General features: G+C 42.2%; 1 protein-coding gene and 1 long non-coding RNA gene across 4 annotated transcripts in view; one reads left to right on the forward strand and one right to left on the reverse strand.

The window, feature by feature from the left end:
* LOC145345225 (uncharacterized) overlaps positions 1 to 19,720 on the reverse strand; it is a 790,615-nt gene that overhangs the window by 328,461 nt on the left and 442,434 nt on the right. The gene's annotated exons all lie outside the window — the stretch shown is intronic.
* Positions 1 to 19,720, forward strand: part of rbks (ribokinase) — a 161,598-nt gene that overhangs the window by 57,615 nt on the left and 84,263 nt on the right. For 2 of the 3 annotated variants that reach the window (XM_080192976.1, XM_080192978.1), the window contains exons 5-6: positions 3,919 to 4,083; positions 14,836 to 14,927. In XM_080192976.1, coding sequence (XP_080049102.1) covers positions 3,919 to 4,083; positions 14,836 to 14,927 — 257 coding nt within the window. The remainder of the gene's footprint in view (positions 1 to 3,918; positions 4,084 to 14,835; positions 14,928 to 19,720) is intronic. The other variant, XM_080192977.1, reaches the window with a different exon arrangement.

The following is a 19,720-nucleotide window of genomic DNA, read 5'->3' on the forward strand; positions in this document are numbered from 1 at the left end:
AGTGCAGAAGGAGGCCATTTGGCCCATCAGGTCTGCACTGACAATAATCCGACCCAAACCCTAGCTCCATAATCCCATGCATTTACTTAAGCTAATCCCCCTGACACTAAGGGGCAATTTATCATGACCAATTCACCTAACTCGCACATCTGTGGATGGTGGGAAGAAACGGGAGCAGCTGGAGGAAACCCACACAGACAGGGGGAGAATGTGCAAACTCCACACAAACAGTGGCCCAAGCTGGGAATTGAACCCAGGTCCCTGGCGCTGTGAGACAGCAGTGATTTTGATTTGATTTATTATTGTCACATGCATTAACACACAGTGAAAAGTATTGTTTCTAGTGCGCTATACAGACACAATATACTGTTCATAGAGAACGAAACGAGAATGTGCAGAATGTAGTGTTACAGTCATGGCTAGGGTGTAGAGAAAGATCAACTTATTTTAAGCTAAGTCCATTCAAAAGCCTGACAGCAGCAGGGAAGAAGCTGTTCTTGAGTTGATTGGTACATGATCTCAGACTTCTGTATCTTTTCCCTGATGGAGGAAGGTGGAAGAGAGAATGTCCGAGCTGCGAGGGGTCCTTAATTATGCTGGCTGTTTTTCCAAGGCAGCGGGAAGTGTAGACAGAGTGAAAGGATGGGAGGCTGGTTTGTGTGATGGATTGGGTTACATTTACGACCTTTTGTAGTTCCTTGCTGTCTTGGGCAGAGCAGGAGCCATACCAAGCTGCGATACAACTAGAAAGAATGCTTTCTATGGTGCATCTGTAAAAAGTTGGCGAGAGTCGCAGCTGACATGCCAAATTTCCTTACTGTCCTGAGGAGTAGTTGGTGGGCGTTCTTAACTATAGTGTCAGCATAGTGGGGGGACCAGGGCAGGTTGTTGGTGATCTAGACACCTAAAAACTTGAAGGTCTTGAACCTTTCTACTTCGTTCCCATTGACGTAGACAGGGGCATGTTCTCCTTTACTCTTCCTGAAGTCAATGATAATTGCCTTCGTTTTGTTGACGTCGAGGGAGGGATTATGTCGCCACACCAGTTCATCAGATTCTCTACCTCATTCCTGTACTCTGTCTCGTCATTGTTTGAGATCTGACCCACTACGGTGGTGTCATCAGCAAACTTGGAAATTGAATTGTGCCACCATGTGTCACCACTGTGTCACCATGCCGCCTCCACCGTGAACCAAGATAATTGTATCCTAAAATGTGGGCCAGCTAGATCCCTCCAATTACTGTTCTTTCAACTCAATAAAGTCCCAGAATCAGAAAGCATCTAGGTTTAAAAAAACAACTGATTGACTTAGTCACAGCAACAATGAATCATATCTTACCAAACAGAAATATATTTAGTCGCTGTCGCCATAAGAGTTCTTCACCATTACCAGATTAAGATTAGGACAGGTAGGGAAGGGGAATGATGAGACTGAGATTGGGATGAGAATGGGGAGGGGGGTGGAATGGGAGTTACAAGATTAAGACTGTGATGGGGTCATGGAGCCTAACAATAAGGAGCAGTCTGGAGATTGGAGCTCAGTACTTGGGGGAATTGTGGGTTAGGACTGTTGATGAGGGGAAGCGGAAGTTGTGGCCTAGTCATTGAGGGGAGGTGGTAATAGGTCAAGAGGGGGGGTAGAGATAAAAGGGAGCGTGTGAGACCCAAGCCAGGAGCAGCAGCCGCAACACTGTGAGTGGAAGCAGTGCCAATAGAGGAAGAATCAGTGAAGGGGTAAGTGAAACCCTACTGTGAATAAATAGTGAATATTGTTTTTATTGGTGGATGAAAGACAAACAAGACAATGGAGATTGAGCATTATTACAAAGCACTGAGAGCATCTTGTACTCCGAAAGTTGAGATATAGGAGGACTGAGTATGGAGATGCAGCACCATCTGTTAGCCCTCTAGATTTGGAAGGGGAACTTCTGCTCCTCGACCCACAACAGAAAATTATCTATTGTATGTTTAACAACTTCAAACAATTACTTTAAGTTCTAGAATTAAATTCTGTTCTAACCAATAAGGGACAGAATTAAGAGTGATGCCCTAAAACGTATAAAGCAAATCGCATTAAGTGTTACATTTTTTTAAAGTTTATTTATTAGTGTCACAAGTAGGCTTACATTAACTCAGCAATGAAGTTACTTTGAAAATCCCCTAGTTGCCGCACACTGGTGCCTGTTCGGGTACACAGAGGGAGAATTTAGCAATCTGCCAAACCAGCACATCTTATGGAGGAAACCAGACCACCTGGTGGAATCCTAGGCAGACATGGGGAAAACGTGCAGACTCCACACAAACAGTCACCTAAATCAGGAATCAAACCCAGGTCCCTGGTGCTGTGAGGCAGCAGTGCTAACCACTGTGCCACTATAAGAACACAAGAACATAAGAAATAGGAGCAGGAGTAGGCCATCTAGCCCTTCGAGCCTGCCCCGCCATTCAATAAGATCATGGCTGATCTGTCGTGGCTCAGTTCCACTTTCCCACCCTCTCCCCATAACCCTTAATCCCCTCTCTTATCAAGAACCCATCAACCCGCTTCTTAAAAATATTTAGCGAGGCAGCCTCCACCACTTCAACGGGCAGAGAATTCCAGAGATTCACCACCCTTTGAGTGAAGAAGTTCCTCCTCAACTCCGTTCTAAACCGCCTCCCCTTCATGTCGCCCTAAGAACTGAAAAGTCAAATATAATGTGGTCAGTGAGATTCAGTGTGTAAGATATACAAGGGAAAATAGATTCAAACAATTACAAACACTAGAAAACAAACAAAACAAAAGGAAATCAAAAGAATTAAGGATAACAGACAGATATATGGGAAGATAGCGAGTTTCATTCATGAGTCACCTCACTACAACCCAATTATATTTTGTTTGAGTGGTGAATACTTGTGGCTTCAAGAAGAGCTGGACTAGTATTATGAAGCCTGACAGTATAGGGGAGCTGGATTGACAAACACTTAATAAAGCAACCAGATCGCTCAAGGTTCATAACTGGGATCTTTGGGAATTTGCCCACACTGGGGCCAGGATTTCTTCCAAGCGAGTTCTCAATCTCATCAATGTCCATTTATACATGCCAAAAGGTAAATGGATCTTTATAAACTTGTCTTTTCTTCATTCAAAGTCTGTTAATGGTTAATTTGTGTGTAAAGGAATTTCGTTATTTAGTAAACGGAACAGCATCTTGCTATTTTTTTCATGTAATGTGTAATGAAATCATGATCCCCATGTATAAAGAATGGGCGTATGATTTTTTTTTACACACTGTACACAGTGGAAATCTATTCCCATGAGTAACACACTTTAAATGCTAATATTATGAAATGTAACATTAAGCAAACTCTGGACAGATTCATCAGTAAGAATGTGTTACTTCTTACTGTGTTTACCCCAGTCCAACGCAGGCATCTCCACATCAAGATTCATCAGGTCAGACAGTATGCATCAAGCGAAAAGACCAATAAGGGACAGAATTAAGAGTGATGCCCTAAAACGTATAAAGCAAATCGCATTAAGTGTTACATTTTTTTAAAGTTTATTTATTAGTGTCACAAGTAGGCTTACATTAACTCAGCAATGAAGTTACTTTGAAAATCCCCTAGTTGCCGCACACCGATGCCTGTTCGGGTACACAGAGGGAGAATTTAGCAATCTGCCAAACCAGCACATCTTATGGAGGAAACCAGACCACCTGGTGGAATCCTAGGCAGACATGGGGAAAACGTGCAGACTCCACACAGACAGTCACCTGAATCAGGAATCAAACCCAGGTCCCTGGTGCTGTGAGGCATTTTGGCTATGGATGCTGTCTGAGTTATGGTAACACTTCTGAGGAAGGATCCAAAACCCAAGGCATCTTTTCTGTTTTCTTCTGCCGTGGCTTGACAGTTGTTACTTTTTACTATTACAGGACAGAATGCAATCGTCATCGTAGCTGGGGCTAACCTGCTGTTAAATTCAGAAGATTTGGAACAAGCTTCCAAAGTAATCAGTTGCGCAAAGGTGGTTGTCTGTCAACTAGAAATTCGACCTGCCATCACATTAGAAGCCTTGAAAATCGCTCACAAGGCTGGAGGTGGGCACAGTATTGTTTAAGGATCGAGCAATGGTGTATCAGATTATGCTGATCTGATTAGGAAGATTTCCAATTTGGGCAGTTCTAAAACGGGTGACTGTTCCACAATGCAGTGTTAATCCCAAATAACAGGTCAAAACTCTTCCCTGATGTGTTCAGTTAGTTATAGAGATTTTTATTTCTAAATTCTATCAGATCAAATCACGTTCTAGGATTAACCTGTCACAGGAAATAGTAATCAAGCAGCATCCTCATTTGCCACGATATCCACCATCAGTTTTCTGATGTTGATGTCACAACCTGCCAGTCACTGAAAAGTAATACTGTTGCCGTAATGGTGGCACAGTGGTTAGCAGTGCTGCCTCATGGCACCAAGGACCCGGTTCAATTCCCGGCTTGGGTGACTGTCTGTGCAGACTGTACATTCTCCCCGTGTCTGCATGGGTTTCTTCCGGGTGCTCTGGTTTCCTCCCACAGTCTGAAAGATGTGCTGGTTAAGTGCATTGACCATGTTAAGTTCTCTCTCAACGTACCCGAACAGGCACCGGAGTGTGGCGACTGGGGGATTTTCTAGTAACTTCATTGCAGTGTTAATTTAAGCCTACTTGTGACTAATAAATAAACTTCAATTTTAACTTTTATTTGATCATCTGGCTTGAAATTCTTCATTTCTGGGAGCAAGCTGTGGTTTAAAGTTAAAGGTAGCACTGTGCTAACCACTCCGCTACCGTACCGCCCACGGTGTTGCACAATGCTGTGATATACGTGTGTGGTTAAAATTTCTGCAATAACATTTTCACATCTAATTTTTCAACCTCTGCACTGCCATTCTGTTTAGAATCAGTGACACATAATGTTACAGGTACCTGTGAGAGGAATGGGAAAATACCAATTTTTACATTCGGTTCCCTTGATTTTTTGGTTTCTGATGAATCTCCTTGTTTATTTCCATTCTGTAGTGTTTTAATTTGTGTTTTCTCAATGTGTCTTTTTTAAAAAGAAGACAAAGGTTATGAGCTATACCATTTTGCAAGGATGTTATTGCTGTGTAACATTATGGAGTAGTTTACATCATTCAAGAAATGATGGACTTTGGTATTTAGGGATTTCTAGATGCAGCTATACTGTCAGGTAATGGTGTTTTGGGTGTGCATTAATACATTAGTGGCAGTGGAACTCTGGAAACTACTGAACCCACTAAATCCCTAGGATGTGAGACCTTCCCTCACCTTTCACAGAAAGTCATCACATGTTTCTTGCGGAGGACGGAGGGGAACCGGTGGATGTGGTGTTTCTCGATTTTCAGAAGGCGTTTGATAAGGTGCCGCACAAAAGGTTGTTACAGAAGGTTAGGGGGCATGGAGTTGGGGTAAGGTGTTAGCGTGGATAGAGGATTGGCTGTCAAATAGGCAGAGAGTAGGTGTCAATGGGTGCTATTCGGATTGGCGGCTGGTGACTAGTGGAGTGCCCCAGGGATCGGTGCTGGGGCCTCAGCTACTTACCATTTATATAGATGATCTGGAGGAGGGAGCTGAGTGTAAGGTGTTGAAATTTGCTGATGACACAAAGATAAGTGGAAAAGCAAATTGTGCGGAGGGTGTAGAAAGTCTGCAGAGAGATCTAGATAGGCTGAGCGAGTGGGCGAGGACCTGGCAGATGGAATACAATGTTGGCAAGTGTGAGGTTATCCACTTTGGCAGGAATAATAGTAGGAAGGACTACTATTTACAGGGCGAAAAGCTGCAGCATGCTACGGTGCAGAGGGACCTGGGGGTCCTTGTGCATGAGTCGCAAAAACCCAGCCTACAGGTGCAGCAGGTGGTCAGGAAGGCAAATGGGATGCTGGCCTTCATAGCGAGGGGGATTGAATATAAAAGTAGGGAGGCCTTGCTGCAACTGTACAGGGCACTGGTGAGGCCGCAGTTGGAGTACTGTGTGCAGTTTTGGTTGCCGCACTTGCGCAAGGATATTTTGGCCTTGGAGGGAGTGCAAAGGAGGCTTACTAGGCTGATACCGGAGTTGAGGGGGTTGAGCTGTGAAGAGAGGCTGAATAGACTGGGTCTGTACTCGTTAGAGTTTAGAAGGATGAGGGGGGATCTTATTGAGACATATAAGATGATGAAAGGGATGGATAGGGTAGAGGTGGAGAGGTTCTTCCTGCTCAGAAAGGACAGCAGGACTAAAGGGCACAGCCTCAAGATAACGGGGGGACAGTTTAGAACAGAGTTGAGGAGGAACTTCTTCACTCAAAGGGTGGTGAATCTCTGGAATTCTCTGCCCATTGAAGTGGTGGAGGCTACTTCGCTAAATATATTTAAGACACAGGTAGATAGGTTTTTGGTAGGCAAGGGGATTAAGGGTTATGGGGAGAAAGCGGAAAGTGGAACTGAGCCACTTCAGATCAGCCATGATCTTATTGAATGGCGGGGCAGGCTCAAGGGGCTAGATGGCCTACCCCTGCTCCTATTTCTTATGTTCTTTGAATTTTGCTAAGTGTAGAATAACTGCTATCTCAACTGTGAACAATGAAATCAGAAGGTGGAGTTTGTACACAGTGTGGACAACTTGTGCTATCAAATGGAATTTTGTGTCTATTATGGACTTTCTGCCTTGCCTCTGTGGAGTCTGCATGTTCTCCCCATGTCTGCTTGGGTTTCCTCCAGGTGCTCTGATTTCCGCTCACAGTCCAAAGATGTGCAGGCTACATGGATTGACCATGCTAAATTGTCCCTTATGTCCTGAGATGTGTAAGTTTGGGGGATTAGCGGGGTAAACATGTGAGGTTATGGGAATAGGGCCTGGCTGAGTTGTCTTTCAGAGAGTCGGTGTAGTCTCCTGCACTATAGGGATTCTACAGCCCAGTAAAACAGGCCTAAAAAGAAGAAATAATCGGATATAACATTGATGTCCTTCAAATATTAAATTGAGATGTGAAGGATGCTTTGCTCCAAGTGATGCTATTACTTGCAAAGTTGTGCTATTTAATTAAGCATTATTATAAGTGATAACTATTTGGCTGAAGAACATTTCGGATGATGCTGCTTTTATCATGCACCCACAGCAATGTTACGATCAGAATACAGAGCTAAAATGGTGGCCAGTTGTTCCTCACTATGACCCAGGCTTATTGCTATCGACAGCCACCCTGAATGAGATCAGCTAACTTGCCAAAGTTCAGGAATATAAGCTAAAACATTTTTTACGGAGCATCTGAAGGTTTAAGAAGGAAATTGAACCTGTGGTCCTATACAAATGAATGGAAAACTGTGCATGGTGAAGTGTTATAGAAGCATTGAGCCATATAGCATGGAAACAGGCCCAACCGGTCCATGCCAACTATGATACCCTCCCAGCTATTCCGAATTGCTCGCGTTTGGCCCGTATCCTTCTAAGCCTTTCCCATCCGTGTACTTATCATTGCTATTGAACCTGCCTCAACCACTTTCTCTGGCAGCGCGTTCCACATATGCACCGCCCCCTGCGTGAAGAGATTGCCCCTCAGGTCCCTTTCAAATCTTTCCCCTCTCACCTTAAACCTATACCCTCTAGTTTTCAATTCTCCTTCCCTGGGAAAAAGACCCTGTGTTCAACCTATCTATGCCCCTCAAGATTTTATTTACCTCAATGAGGTCATCCTTCATTCTCCTACATTCCAAGGAATAAAGCCCTAGCCTGGCCAACTGCTTCCTGTAACTGAGATCCACTATTCCTGGTAACATCCTCGTAAAGTCGTTAAACTAAAGGGTGGACAAGAGGCCAGATCTGCAGGAGCACAGAGATCTTGGAGGGTTGTAAATTTGGTGAAGGTTATTCTGCTTCTCAGCTTTCGCTTATAGACCAGATATATTAAGGTATGATAAAAGTTCACAGTCTCTCACGATTGGGCCGTATGTTTGGTGTGGAATCACAAAGAACTGTACAGCACAGGAACAGGCCCTTCAGCCCACCAAGTCTGTGCCAACACAAATGCGCCTCTAATTTAATATTTCCTTGCCTCTATGTGGTCTCTCTTCCCTACCTATTCATGTATTTATCCAGATGCCTCTTGAACATTGTTATAGAATCTGCTTCCACCACTTCTTCCAGCAGTACGTTCCAGGCATTCATTATCCTCTGTGTGAAAAACTTGCCCCATACGTGTCTTTTTCCCCCTCTCACTTTCAACCCATGCCCCCGTGTAATTGACCCTTTGATGTGGGAAAAAGTCTCTGACTATCCACTCTATCCAAGCCTGTCATAATCTTGTAAACCTCTATCAGTTTCCCCCCTCATCCTCTGACGCTCCAGTGAAAACAATCCAAGTTTGTTCAACCTTTCTTCATAGTCCATATCCTCTAAACCAGGCAACATCCAGATAAATCGCTTCTGCGGCCTTATCAATACATTAACATCTTCCTGGTAGTGTGACAACCAGAATTGTACAGAATACTCCAAATACAGAATACTCCAAATGCAGCCTAACTAAAATCTTATACAGCTGCAACATGACTTTCCAATTCTTATACTCAATGACCGATGAAGGCCAGCATGGCATACGCCTTCTTAACCACCTTGTCCACCTGAGTTACCACCTTCAGGGAACTGTGGATCGGCACACCTGGATCCCTCTGTATGCTAATATTTTTAAGGGCTCTATCATTTATTGTACACTCCTTTCCATAGTAGACCTTCCAAATTGCATCACCTCACATGTATCTGGGTTAAATCCCATCTGCCATCTTTTGGCCCAGGTCTCCAGCCAATTTATATCCTGCAGCATTCTCTGACAATCCTTCTCACTATCTGCTATTTCCCCCAATTTTTGTATCATCTGCAATTTTATTAATCAGACTACCTACCTTTTCCTCCAAATCATTTATATATATATATAGTATAAACAACAGAGGCCCCTGCACTGATCCTTGTGGAACACCACTTGTCACAGATCTCCACTGCCAATCTCTGCTTTCTATGACCAAGCCAGTTTTGTATCCATCTTACTTGCTCACCTTGGATCCCATATGACTTCACCTTTGTATCAGCCATGAGGAACCTTATCAAAGACTTTACTAAAGTCCATGTATACTACACCCACTGCTCCGCCCTGGTCAATTTTTCTTGTTGCTTCCTCAAAGAACTCAATCAAGTTTGTGAGACATGACCTCCCCTTCACAAAACCATGTTGCCTATTGCCAATAAGCCTATTCTCTTCCAGATGTAAGTATATCCTGTTCCTAAGAATCTTCTCCAATAATTTCCCCACCTCTGATGTAAGGCTCACAGGCCTCTAATTTCCCAGATTGTCTCTTCTGCCCTTCTTAAACAAAGGAACAAACGTTAGTTCCTCTCCAATCCTCACCCGCAGCTAAAGAGGATACAAAGATTTTGGCCAAGTCCTCAGCATTTCTCCCCTTGCCTCTTTCAGTATTCTGGGATAGATCCTACCTGGTTTTTCTTTAAAAAAGATATAGAATAATTCTGTATTCTCTTGTTTCCTCGACGAACGATATGCTTTGTCTGTATAGGATGCAAGAAACAATACTTTTCACTGTATACTAATACGTGATAAATCAAATCAAAAGGAAGTCTGAAGTTAGTAGTCAAGACTGTGCCTTACGTTTACTGTAAAATGTATTATGTGCAGTTCAATTACAGAGATGGTTAATGATATTCTGAGGATAGTGCAGAAAATAAAATCATAGCTGAATACCAATGGTCTGCTCAAGTTGAGGAATATTGCAGTTATGCAGCTGGAAGTATATTGGGTCATTGCATTTGTTGGCAAGAGTTGTGTGATGAATTGCCTGGTATGTTGAAAGATTGAAACGCTCCAGAGGTTAAGCAATTTGCATGTACTATCTTGCAGGATATGTGAAAGGCTAAATAATTAAAGGATTGTTAATGTATTAGCCTCCCCTCAGTTTCACAAGCTAGCATTGGAAAACCATTTCTCAATCTTTTAATTTGGAGATTGAAGAGAAAGGATAATGTAAGAGCGTGCTTTTTGCTTCCCTGAGTCATACGACAAAATCATAGTTACCAAATATTTCTTAAACTGAAGTTGAGACAAGAAGTTGTAGTGACAAAATAAAAACCCTTGGGTTAGATTTTCCCTACCTGCGAATCTGCTTCGGATGTGGAGATGCTGGCATTGGACTGGGGTAAACACAGTAAGAAGTCTCACAACACCAGGTTAAAGTCCAACAGGTGGCTTTTGCTACCAAATAAACCTGTTGGACTTTAACCTGGTGCTCTGAGACTTCTTAATCTGCTTCAGGCAATAGGAAAAGTGCATCATGGAGAGTGGGTGTAGCTGAGTTGCTCTTACAGAGAGCTGACATGAATACAATGGAATAAATGGCCTCCTGTGTTGTAACCATTCTATAATTCTAAACTAAATTGTAGAGAGTGACAACTTAGTGAGAAGTGCAACTTTATCCTGAAATCCAGAGATGCCCGATCCCTGGTCCTGGCACGCTTGAAAGGACTTCAAGTCGGACTCTGGCCGCAACTGCGGATTTTTGCAATGAAGCAGTCATGTTATGATACATAGGAGAGACTTCCATCTTTGGAGCAGTCTAATAAGATAAAATATTATATTCAGTGGTGCCAATTCAAGGCTTATCTTAATGCATCAGAATAGCATTCAGGCTTGGGCTGAAAAGTGACAAGTAGCATTCAAGTACCAGGTGTGAGGCAATAAGCATCTCCAACAATAGAGAATCTAAGCATCTCCCCTAGATATTCAATGGCATTACAATCATTAAACCCTCCCATTATCAAGATCCTTAGCGGGGGGGTTACCATTGACCAGACCTGGAACTGGACCAGCTATATAAATACTGTATTTAATAAATGCCTTTTAGCTTTGACAAAGGGTCATCTGGAGTCGAAATGTCAGCTCTTTTCTTTCATTATAGATGTTGCCAGACCTGCTGAGATTTTCCAGCATTTTCTCTTTCGTTTCAGATTCCAGCATCCATGGTAATTTGCTTTCATTTATATAAATGCCGTGACTGGAAGAGGCTGGGAATTCTGCAGTGAGTAACTCCCTCCTGACACCCCAAAACATGTCCACAAAGCAAGTTAAGAGCGTGATAGAATATTCTCAACTTGCTTGGATGATTGCAGCTCTAACAATACTGGGCAGCATCCAGGATAAAGTAGCCCACTTGATTGGCATCTTATCCACCTCCTTAAACATTTCACTCTCTCCACCCTTGATGCACAGTTGCAGTAGTGAGTACCATCTATGAGATACACTGCAGGAACTCATCAAGGCTCTGTCAGAAGCACCTTCCAAACTTGCAACCTCTACCACCTAAAAGGACAAGGGTAGCAGAGGATGCATGGGAATACCACCACCTGGAAGTTCCCATCCAAGCCACACCATCCTGAATTATCATTGTTCCTGTTATGGGTCAAAATCCTGAGCTCCCTATCTGGGACCACTGGGTGTACTTACATCGCACAGACTGCATCTGATTAAGAACATAAGAAATAGGAGCAGGAGTAGGCCATCTAGCCCCTCGAGCCTGCGCCACCATTCAATAAAATCATGGCTGATCTGATGGTGGTTCAGTTCCACTTACCCGCCTGCTCCCCATAACCCTTAATTCCCTTATTGGTCAGAAATCTATCCACCTGTGACTTAAACACATTTAACGAGGTAGCCTCCACCTTCTGGGAGAAGAAGTTCCTCCTCTACTCTGTTCTAAATTGACTCCCCCTTATTTTGAGGCTGTGCCCTCTAGTTCTTGTTTCCTTCCTAAGTGAAAATAATCTCTGCTTCTACCCTGTCTAGCCCCTCATTATCTCATATGTATCTATAAGATCTCCCCTCAGCCTTCTGAAGTTCAACAACTACAGTCTCAGTCTACTCAACCTCTCCTCATAAGCTAACCCCTCATCTCCGGAATCAATCCGGTGAATCTTCTCTGTACTCCCTCCAAAGCCAGTGTATCCTTTCGCAAATAAGGGGACCAAAATTGCACACACTACTCTAGTTGCAGCCTCGCCAGTACCTTGTACAATTGCAGCAAGACCTCCCTGCTTTTATACTTCATCCCCCTCGCAATAATGGCCAACATTCCATTTGCCTTCTTGATCACCTGCTGCACCTGCAAACTGAGTTTTTGCGATTCATGCGAAAGGACCCTCAGGTCCCTCTGCACAGTAGCATGTTTTAATTTTTCGCCATTTAACTAATAGTCCATTTTACTATTATTCCTTCCAAATTGGATAACCTCACACTTGCCAACGTTATACTCCATCTGCCAGATCCTCGCCCACTCCAAATCTCTCTGCAGATGTCCGCATCCTCCACACGATTTGCTTTCCCACTCATTTTTGTGTCACCTGCAAACTTTGTTACCCTACACTGGGTCCCCTCCTCCAGATCGTCTATGTATATGGTAGAAGAAGGCAGCTCACCACCATCTTCTCAAGGACAATTAGTGATGGGCAACAAATACTCGCCTAGCCTGTGACGCCCAAATCCTGTGAAAGGATTGAAAAATATATCAAAATAATATCCTCTAGAAGTGTCATTTAGTATTTCAATGAAATGGAAGATTACTTTTGAATAAAAATTCCATTTCCTTCTTTCCTTCCCTTTAAATAATTTTGTGCTTTAAGTTTTCTGTTTGCTCTTACAAGTTGCCTATCTCTGTTGATTAAACTGTTATTATGTCTGAAATATAGTTGAGTTGAAACCTGTTTTCCATAGCGTTAAAAGAGCTTTTGCTCTCTTAAGCCACAGATGCAAATTTAAAGCAATGCACAAGATTGTTTGAATGGGGCTGTATGACAGCCCCATATCTCTTCCCCTCATCCAATGGAGTGCAATTTTGTCCTGTATTTGAGTGGTTGTGTTGCTTACAGTCTGTTATTATTTTGCCAACGATGGTCTTTTCAAACAGCAGCTTTTAACATGACTGCAAGAAAGGGAAGTGCAACTGTAGTTAAAGCATAGGTCACCTGCTGGCTCAAATTGCATACGAGGGTCAGTGGGCGTTTCAGAACGCTAAACTCTTCTCTGTATGAGTGTCTTACTGAGAACTTTATTGTCAGAAGAAAGTGATGCCTTGCGAATGATGAGCTCATACTAACATGCCCTTTACTAAAACAGCTTTGTTAGTTACACGTTAGTTATATGTTCTTACTTTAAAATGTCCCAATTTCCATCTGTGCACAAATTGAGAAAAGATTTCAATAGTTTTGCTTGAGACGTGGATTTCAGAGATTAAGCCCACTAAAATTTTGAAAGAGCAGTCAGGTTTTATTGATTTGGGATCTTGGTGCGTTTGTCCTTAGATCTCTAAAGGCGGAAGGGCATATTCGTAGGGGGTGCTAAAGGCATATGGGCGACAGTTGACTTTCAATCGAGACACAGATTACACAAGCAGGGAAATCATTTTAGAGTTGTATAGAACTTTGGTGAGTACTACTAGAGTACTGTGTGAGGTTCTAGTCACCACATTATCATAAGTATATGATTGCACTGAGGGGGTGGGGTTGCAGAGGGGATTCACCAGAATGTTGCCTGAGATGGAACATTTAGGTTATGAAGAGAGGTTAGATAGGTTTGGGTTGTTTTCGTTGAAGTCCAACAAGTTTATTGATAGTAAACCCACTAGTTTTGCGGGGTTTGCCCCTTCGTCAGGTGAGTAAGAATTCTGGTCACAAACAGTGGTTAGTACCGCTGCTTCACAGTGCCAGGAACCTGGGTTCAATTCCCGGCTTGGGTCATTGTTTGTGTGGAATTTGGACATTCTCCCTGTGAATGAGTAGGTTTCCTCAGGTGCTCCAGTTTTCACAGTCGAAAGATGTGTGGGTTAGGTAGATTGGCCATGCTAAATTGCCCCTTAGTGTCAGGAGGTCTAGCTAGGTTAAATGCATGGGGTTGTGGGGATAAGGCCTGGGTGGGATTGTGGTCGGTGCAGACTCAATGGGCCAAATGGCTTCCTTGTGCACTGTAGGGGTTCTGTGATTCTTATTGAATTTTCTGAGATTGGCTTGGAGTTTCAGTCGGCTGAAAAGTCAATGGGGTGATCTCCCTTGTCACTCTTACGGAATCATACTATTTAATTTAAAAGTAGGTATACATTTTTATTCTCGAATCTAGATATCTGGCAGTGCTTAAAAACGTGTAGCTATTTTCTTTGGTAATCCAGTATAGAGGCATTTCCTCTAATCTTGCTGTCATAGCATAAATGTAATACCATCCTGAGAACAATAGGTAAATTGGACTTTATTATACAGTTTGGAGATCACAAATATCACAACTCTCTAACTCTCTTTACTGACAAAACCGCGTACTCTCCAATGAAGTGCATCCTCTATTACCATGTTCAAAAGTATACATCCTTTCCCAATTCCACTTCCTGCTTGGGAGAGGGATGAAAAGGAGGATAATGTTCTACCCAAACTAGAGAGGAAAGTGGACATTTCGTTCTGTAGGAAATTGCTGCATTCCATGGCATTGTAGGTCAACCCACAGCACGTGGACAGCAGCGTTTGAAGAAGGCAGCTCACCCACCACCTCCTCAAGGGCAAGTAGGGAAGAGCAATAAATGCTGGCCATGTACCATAAATGAATAAAAAAAGAGAATAGTGGCTCAGAATTCACTAATTGATCTCAGCATTTGTGGTTTATTATCTTATTTCACTCTCCGGAGTTACTTTCTTGTAGTATCTCCCAAACATTATCCTCAAAATACATTTATTATTTTTTTAATGCCTTTTTCATTTTATAAAATGATTTTTTTTCAGTGAAAACCATCTTCAATCCTGCACCGGCTATTGCTGACCTTGATCCTGAGTTCTACAAAGAGACAGATGTCTTCTGTTGCAATGAATCCGAGGTACTGTGAAGCAATATCTTATTTTGCACATGATGATGCACTGAGTTCGCTGTCCTTTGATCTTGAAGCATAAGTTCAAAAGCACCCAGGTTAAACAGATTAAGCTCGCCCTTTCTGCTAGTTGCATAAATTGGCCCTTTAATAATCTGCATGGTTGGTGTCAGAAATGAAAACATTACCACCTCTGGGAGTGGGGTTAGGGCATCATTTTGGAGAATTGTGGAAGAATGTTCTTATCTGCTCAAGCTTGACTGGATCTTGGAGCATTATACTGAATTTAGATATCCCTGGGTCATGTAAAGTCAAAAGCCATACAAATTTAACATCATGGCTAACATTTCACACAGATGAGTGCAGACCATCTTACTGTTACAAGGTTACATTTTGTAAGCTGCATGTTTCAAGCTCTGCAATTCACTCACTCTCTGCTAAATCCCCAAATATTACCTAGTTCAAACCATTTACTTACATTTAGTACCAAAATAATTGAGATTTCTGAGATCATTTGTCCCTTCTGAGCTTAATGAATTGGCCAAAACCGAATCAGTCCGAAAAGGGAGTTCGAGACCAGAAATGGCAGCTATCTGTGGTTGACATTTAATTTTTACCACATGGGTGTTCTTAGGAAGGAGGCATTCCCCAGCTACATTCGGAGGAATTAAGGACTCCATTCAAATGAAATAGCATTAAATGTTTTATATTACTAATATTTTATAACTGTATATTTAAGTTTAAGTAAGTTTATTTATTAGTGTTACATGTAAGATGTACCTTAACACTGCACTTTAGTTACTGTGAAATTCCCCTCGTCACCAGACTCTGGTGTCTGTTTGGGTTAATGTGCCTAATCAGCACGTCTTTCAGACTGTGGGAGGAAACCAGAACACATGGAGGAAACCGATGCAGACATGGGGAGGACATGCAAACTCCACACAGATAGTGACCCAAGCTGGGAATTGAATCTGGGTCCCTGAAGCTGTGAGGCAGCAGTGCTAACCACTGTGCCACCATGCTGCCCATATTTACATCAATGCTTGTATATTTGAGTGGTCAGGCATTTCTTTTAAGAAAAAAAACTGCAAATGCTGAAAATCTGAAAGTAAGACAGACCAATGTTGAGTGTGCACAGCAAATAACTCAGTATCTGAAAAGATAAGTTAAGACATTTCTGATAAGCGCCCTTTGTACCCTGATGTAGAATGTAACCATATAACAGCAAGGTGGCCTGCACTCAGTCTGTGAGATATTGTTCCTGATGCTAAATTTGTATGGCTTTTAATTTTATATGACCCAGGGATGTCTAAATTCAGCATCAGGACCCTTGCGGATGTAAATTGAAGTCCTGCCTCCTCAGGAGAAATTACCAATGAAGGAGGCATGTGGCATGTCTATCCAGTTCAAGATTCTTAAGTGGTGCCAGGAGGCTTAGGAGTGTTGCCGTGATGTCACAGGAATTGGAACTGCTTAACTTCCGCCACCCCCATAGCTCATTTCAGTCCCCACCTCCCACGACTTAGCTAAATGTCCTTGGGCTTCTGAGTTTGAATGTATGAATTAAGAGTGCATTTTTAGTCCACTATTTTTCCAGCATTTTCTATCCCCTGAGTGTGTAGATTAATAAAATAGGTGGAGGATAAATATGTGAAGAACCTCTTTTTATTTCACCAACCTCTAACTGACGATCAGTTTTACCCAGGTCTTGGTTTTTCTTTGCATGTAGCTGTTGGTGTAACTCAGCAGCTGCGTTGTTCCCGCTGCTATACATTAATGATTGATAAATGACCCTTTCATTCTTTGGGAACTAATATTGTGCAACAAGATTCCTAATTCTTGCCTACAGCATAATGCTGACAACTGTAAATAAAGCAGGATGTAGTTCTACATGCCATTTCATGAGGTGGAAGCATACCTGTAAAAATGTATGGCTTGCTGCTTGATTGCTTGTACGTGACGTGATATAGCAAAAGAAGTATTGTCTTACTGGGCTGATTTATTGGGTAGCAAATGCCCAGACCACCACCAAGAACTCCGAGATACACGCATATACCTGATCCAAGCTTGGTTCTCAAGTGTTCCAGGCTATTTCCTCTTTACTCCCATGATAGGGATCCCTTCGCCAAGAATAACAGTTGCTACAAAATTACCACCCATGTGTAAAATGTGCCTCCAATTATATTGTTTTTGATGCTCAACATACGGTACTGGCTGCCCTAGTGACAATTTTTTTTGGACTTCTCCACACATGAGCATTCAATACGTATTTTGTTCAAGTGTTTGTTTAAATTAATGATTTAAATGGTCTGTGGTGTAACAGTTGATCATTGCCTATTCAAACATTTCATCTGTTGACATAAAGCTTTTCAGTGATCCATCCAAATGTGGAGATTGGGGGGAAAAAATGATCAATTTCATGGTAATTCTGGTGTATATTTGTGTGTGTGTATATGCATATAAAAATGTGTTAGTTATATACCTTATAAGAAAATAATAAATCTCTATTTTTGTATCTTTTAATATTTCCAAACAGTACAGGGAAATTGTGTATGCCTTTTCTAAAGTCTGATTATATTGAGGGGAAAAAATGCAGGCAGCTGTGATCTAAGTAATTGTGTTGCTGTGTGGACGGAAGTCTGTCTGTAAAGATCTCTACTTTCTGAAGATTCTACACAGATGGGGGATAAATCTCTTGAAGATTGTTTCTGTCAAACAAAGAAATGTACAGCACAGGAATAAGCCCTTCAGCCCTCCAAGCCTGCACCAATCATGATGCCTACCTGAACTAAAACCATATGCACTTACGGAGTCCGTATCCTTCCATTCCCGTGCTATTCATGTATTCATCTAGTTGCCCCTTAAATGCTGCTATCGTACCTGCTCCCAGCACACACACACACACACACACACACACACCACCACCGCATCCCCCCCCCGCCCCACACCAAAACCTGGGCATTGCATTTCAGACATTCACCATTCTCTGTGTAAAAAAAAACTTGACTCGCATATCTCCTCTCAACTTTCCTCACACTCTATCCTCTAATAATAAACTGTTGGAGGGAGTTAAACTGCACAGGGAAGAATAATCTGGAGTTGACCAAAATCCTAATTAAAGCTGGAATATCTTTGCAAATTAATTTATTGTTTGCTTTTATTGAAAAAATGATTCTGCTCATTGGTGTTGGTAGAAAAGAATGAAATGCCTTTGCTCTCTCCTATTTGGCTAATTCCCAGATATGTCCTCTCTTTTCACTCCTTAAGCCCAAGAGATGCAGACATGTTCAATGCTTGGCACACAACTGGTTTAGCCATCCATCACTAGATCTGACTGAACACATCAAGCACTTTTGAGACAAGTTTGTCCTCTGCCAAAGCTACACATGACTGCAGGGTCAACCTGGTGAGCCAACAGAAACTTGGCTTTTTGTTCACACTACTAACGGCCTAGTTTAAAAGCCTTCTCCCATACTCCCTCCATCTTCACCAACAATTGTGAGGAAACTCATGGACGACTTTGACACTGTGTTTGAGACAATCAATTAAGCTGCTTTCCCTTGCCTTAAATCGCTATCAACCCATCTCCACACCCCCCTGCTATACCAGTTCCTTCCCTGCCATAGCACTGAATGTACATCTTTCTTCCAGTTTCTGTCTGATTTCCTCATTACTTATCATATTTATAGAAGCCACCTCTTGATCCCATTAAGAGTATACTAGTAACCACCCAGTTTCCCTTCCTGGTCCCTATGCTCCCTGATGTTGTAAATGGTTCCCTGTTTTTCAGATTCTCTACCTTACAAATCTGCTGTCAACACTCTTCAACAAATCCAGCTTTGAACCCTCTGTGCTTTTAAACTGTTTAATCATCTGCAAACTACTATTCCTCTCAAGTTTGTGTATGTGTCTTCTGAAACTATGTATACCTTTCCTACAATTGTATGTTTGTATCTCTTTAACCGTGTTTCTGTCCCTGTCACAGGTCTGAAATAACCTTAACTGAAATGTGAATGTGGCGCAGTGTTCTTCATTAGCTATTCTACAGTTGTGACAGTATCATCCACACTATCCTCCGTAGTTGTCCAGTTCAGTCCTGTCACCTTAACACATGAGTCTCTGTGTTTTGTCAATTGGATTTTCCTTATTACTCCCCAAATTGACCAAAAGATATGGAAGCAGAATTAAGCCATTCAGCCTATGGAATTTGCTGTGCCATTCAGTCATGGCTGATACAATTCTCATCCCCATTCTCCTGCTTCTCCCTTTATTGATCAAAAACCTATCTGTCTCTGTCTTAAAGGCACTCAAGGATACTCAACTGAGATTAGTGAACCTAACATAGTTTTAGAATGAGACCTGTAACCTCTTTGCTGTGTTGCTCAGTAACACATTGGCTTAAAACTACTGTACTTGTAGGTAAGTATTCACACAAATTTTGAGACCTATTAGTCTGCAACCGCACATATTGTGAGTCTATATTTCCATACATATTTTACTGAGTTACTCGCACTTCCTGAAAGCACAGCATCTGCAGGAAGAATGTATTACTTTATCCAAATTAGTTCTTCAGGAAGCATTGTATGTATGGGACCTAGGCAGCTTATTTTGTCCTGAGAATTAGTTAGGATTGAAACTGAAAGGGAGAGGGCCTATATGTTGCTGGTGCCCGATACAATTCATGACTAATGATTAAAATGAAGGTTTGGAGCTTAATTCCCCTATGCAGCCTATAATTTATATGTAATAGCATAATGGGGGGTTCCCAAGACAATATGCAAGTGAGAAAGGGGTCATGAAAT

This window comes from Carcharhinus amblyrhynchos, chromosome 7 (assembly GCF_965287045.1).
Source record: "Carcharhinus amblyrhynchos chromosome 7, sCarAmb.v2.hapA, whole genome shotgun sequence".
Taxonomy (NCBI): domain Eukaryota; kingdom Metazoa; phylum Chordata; class Chondrichthyes; order Carcharhiniformes; family Carcharhinidae; genus Carcharhinus; species Carcharhinus amblyrhynchos.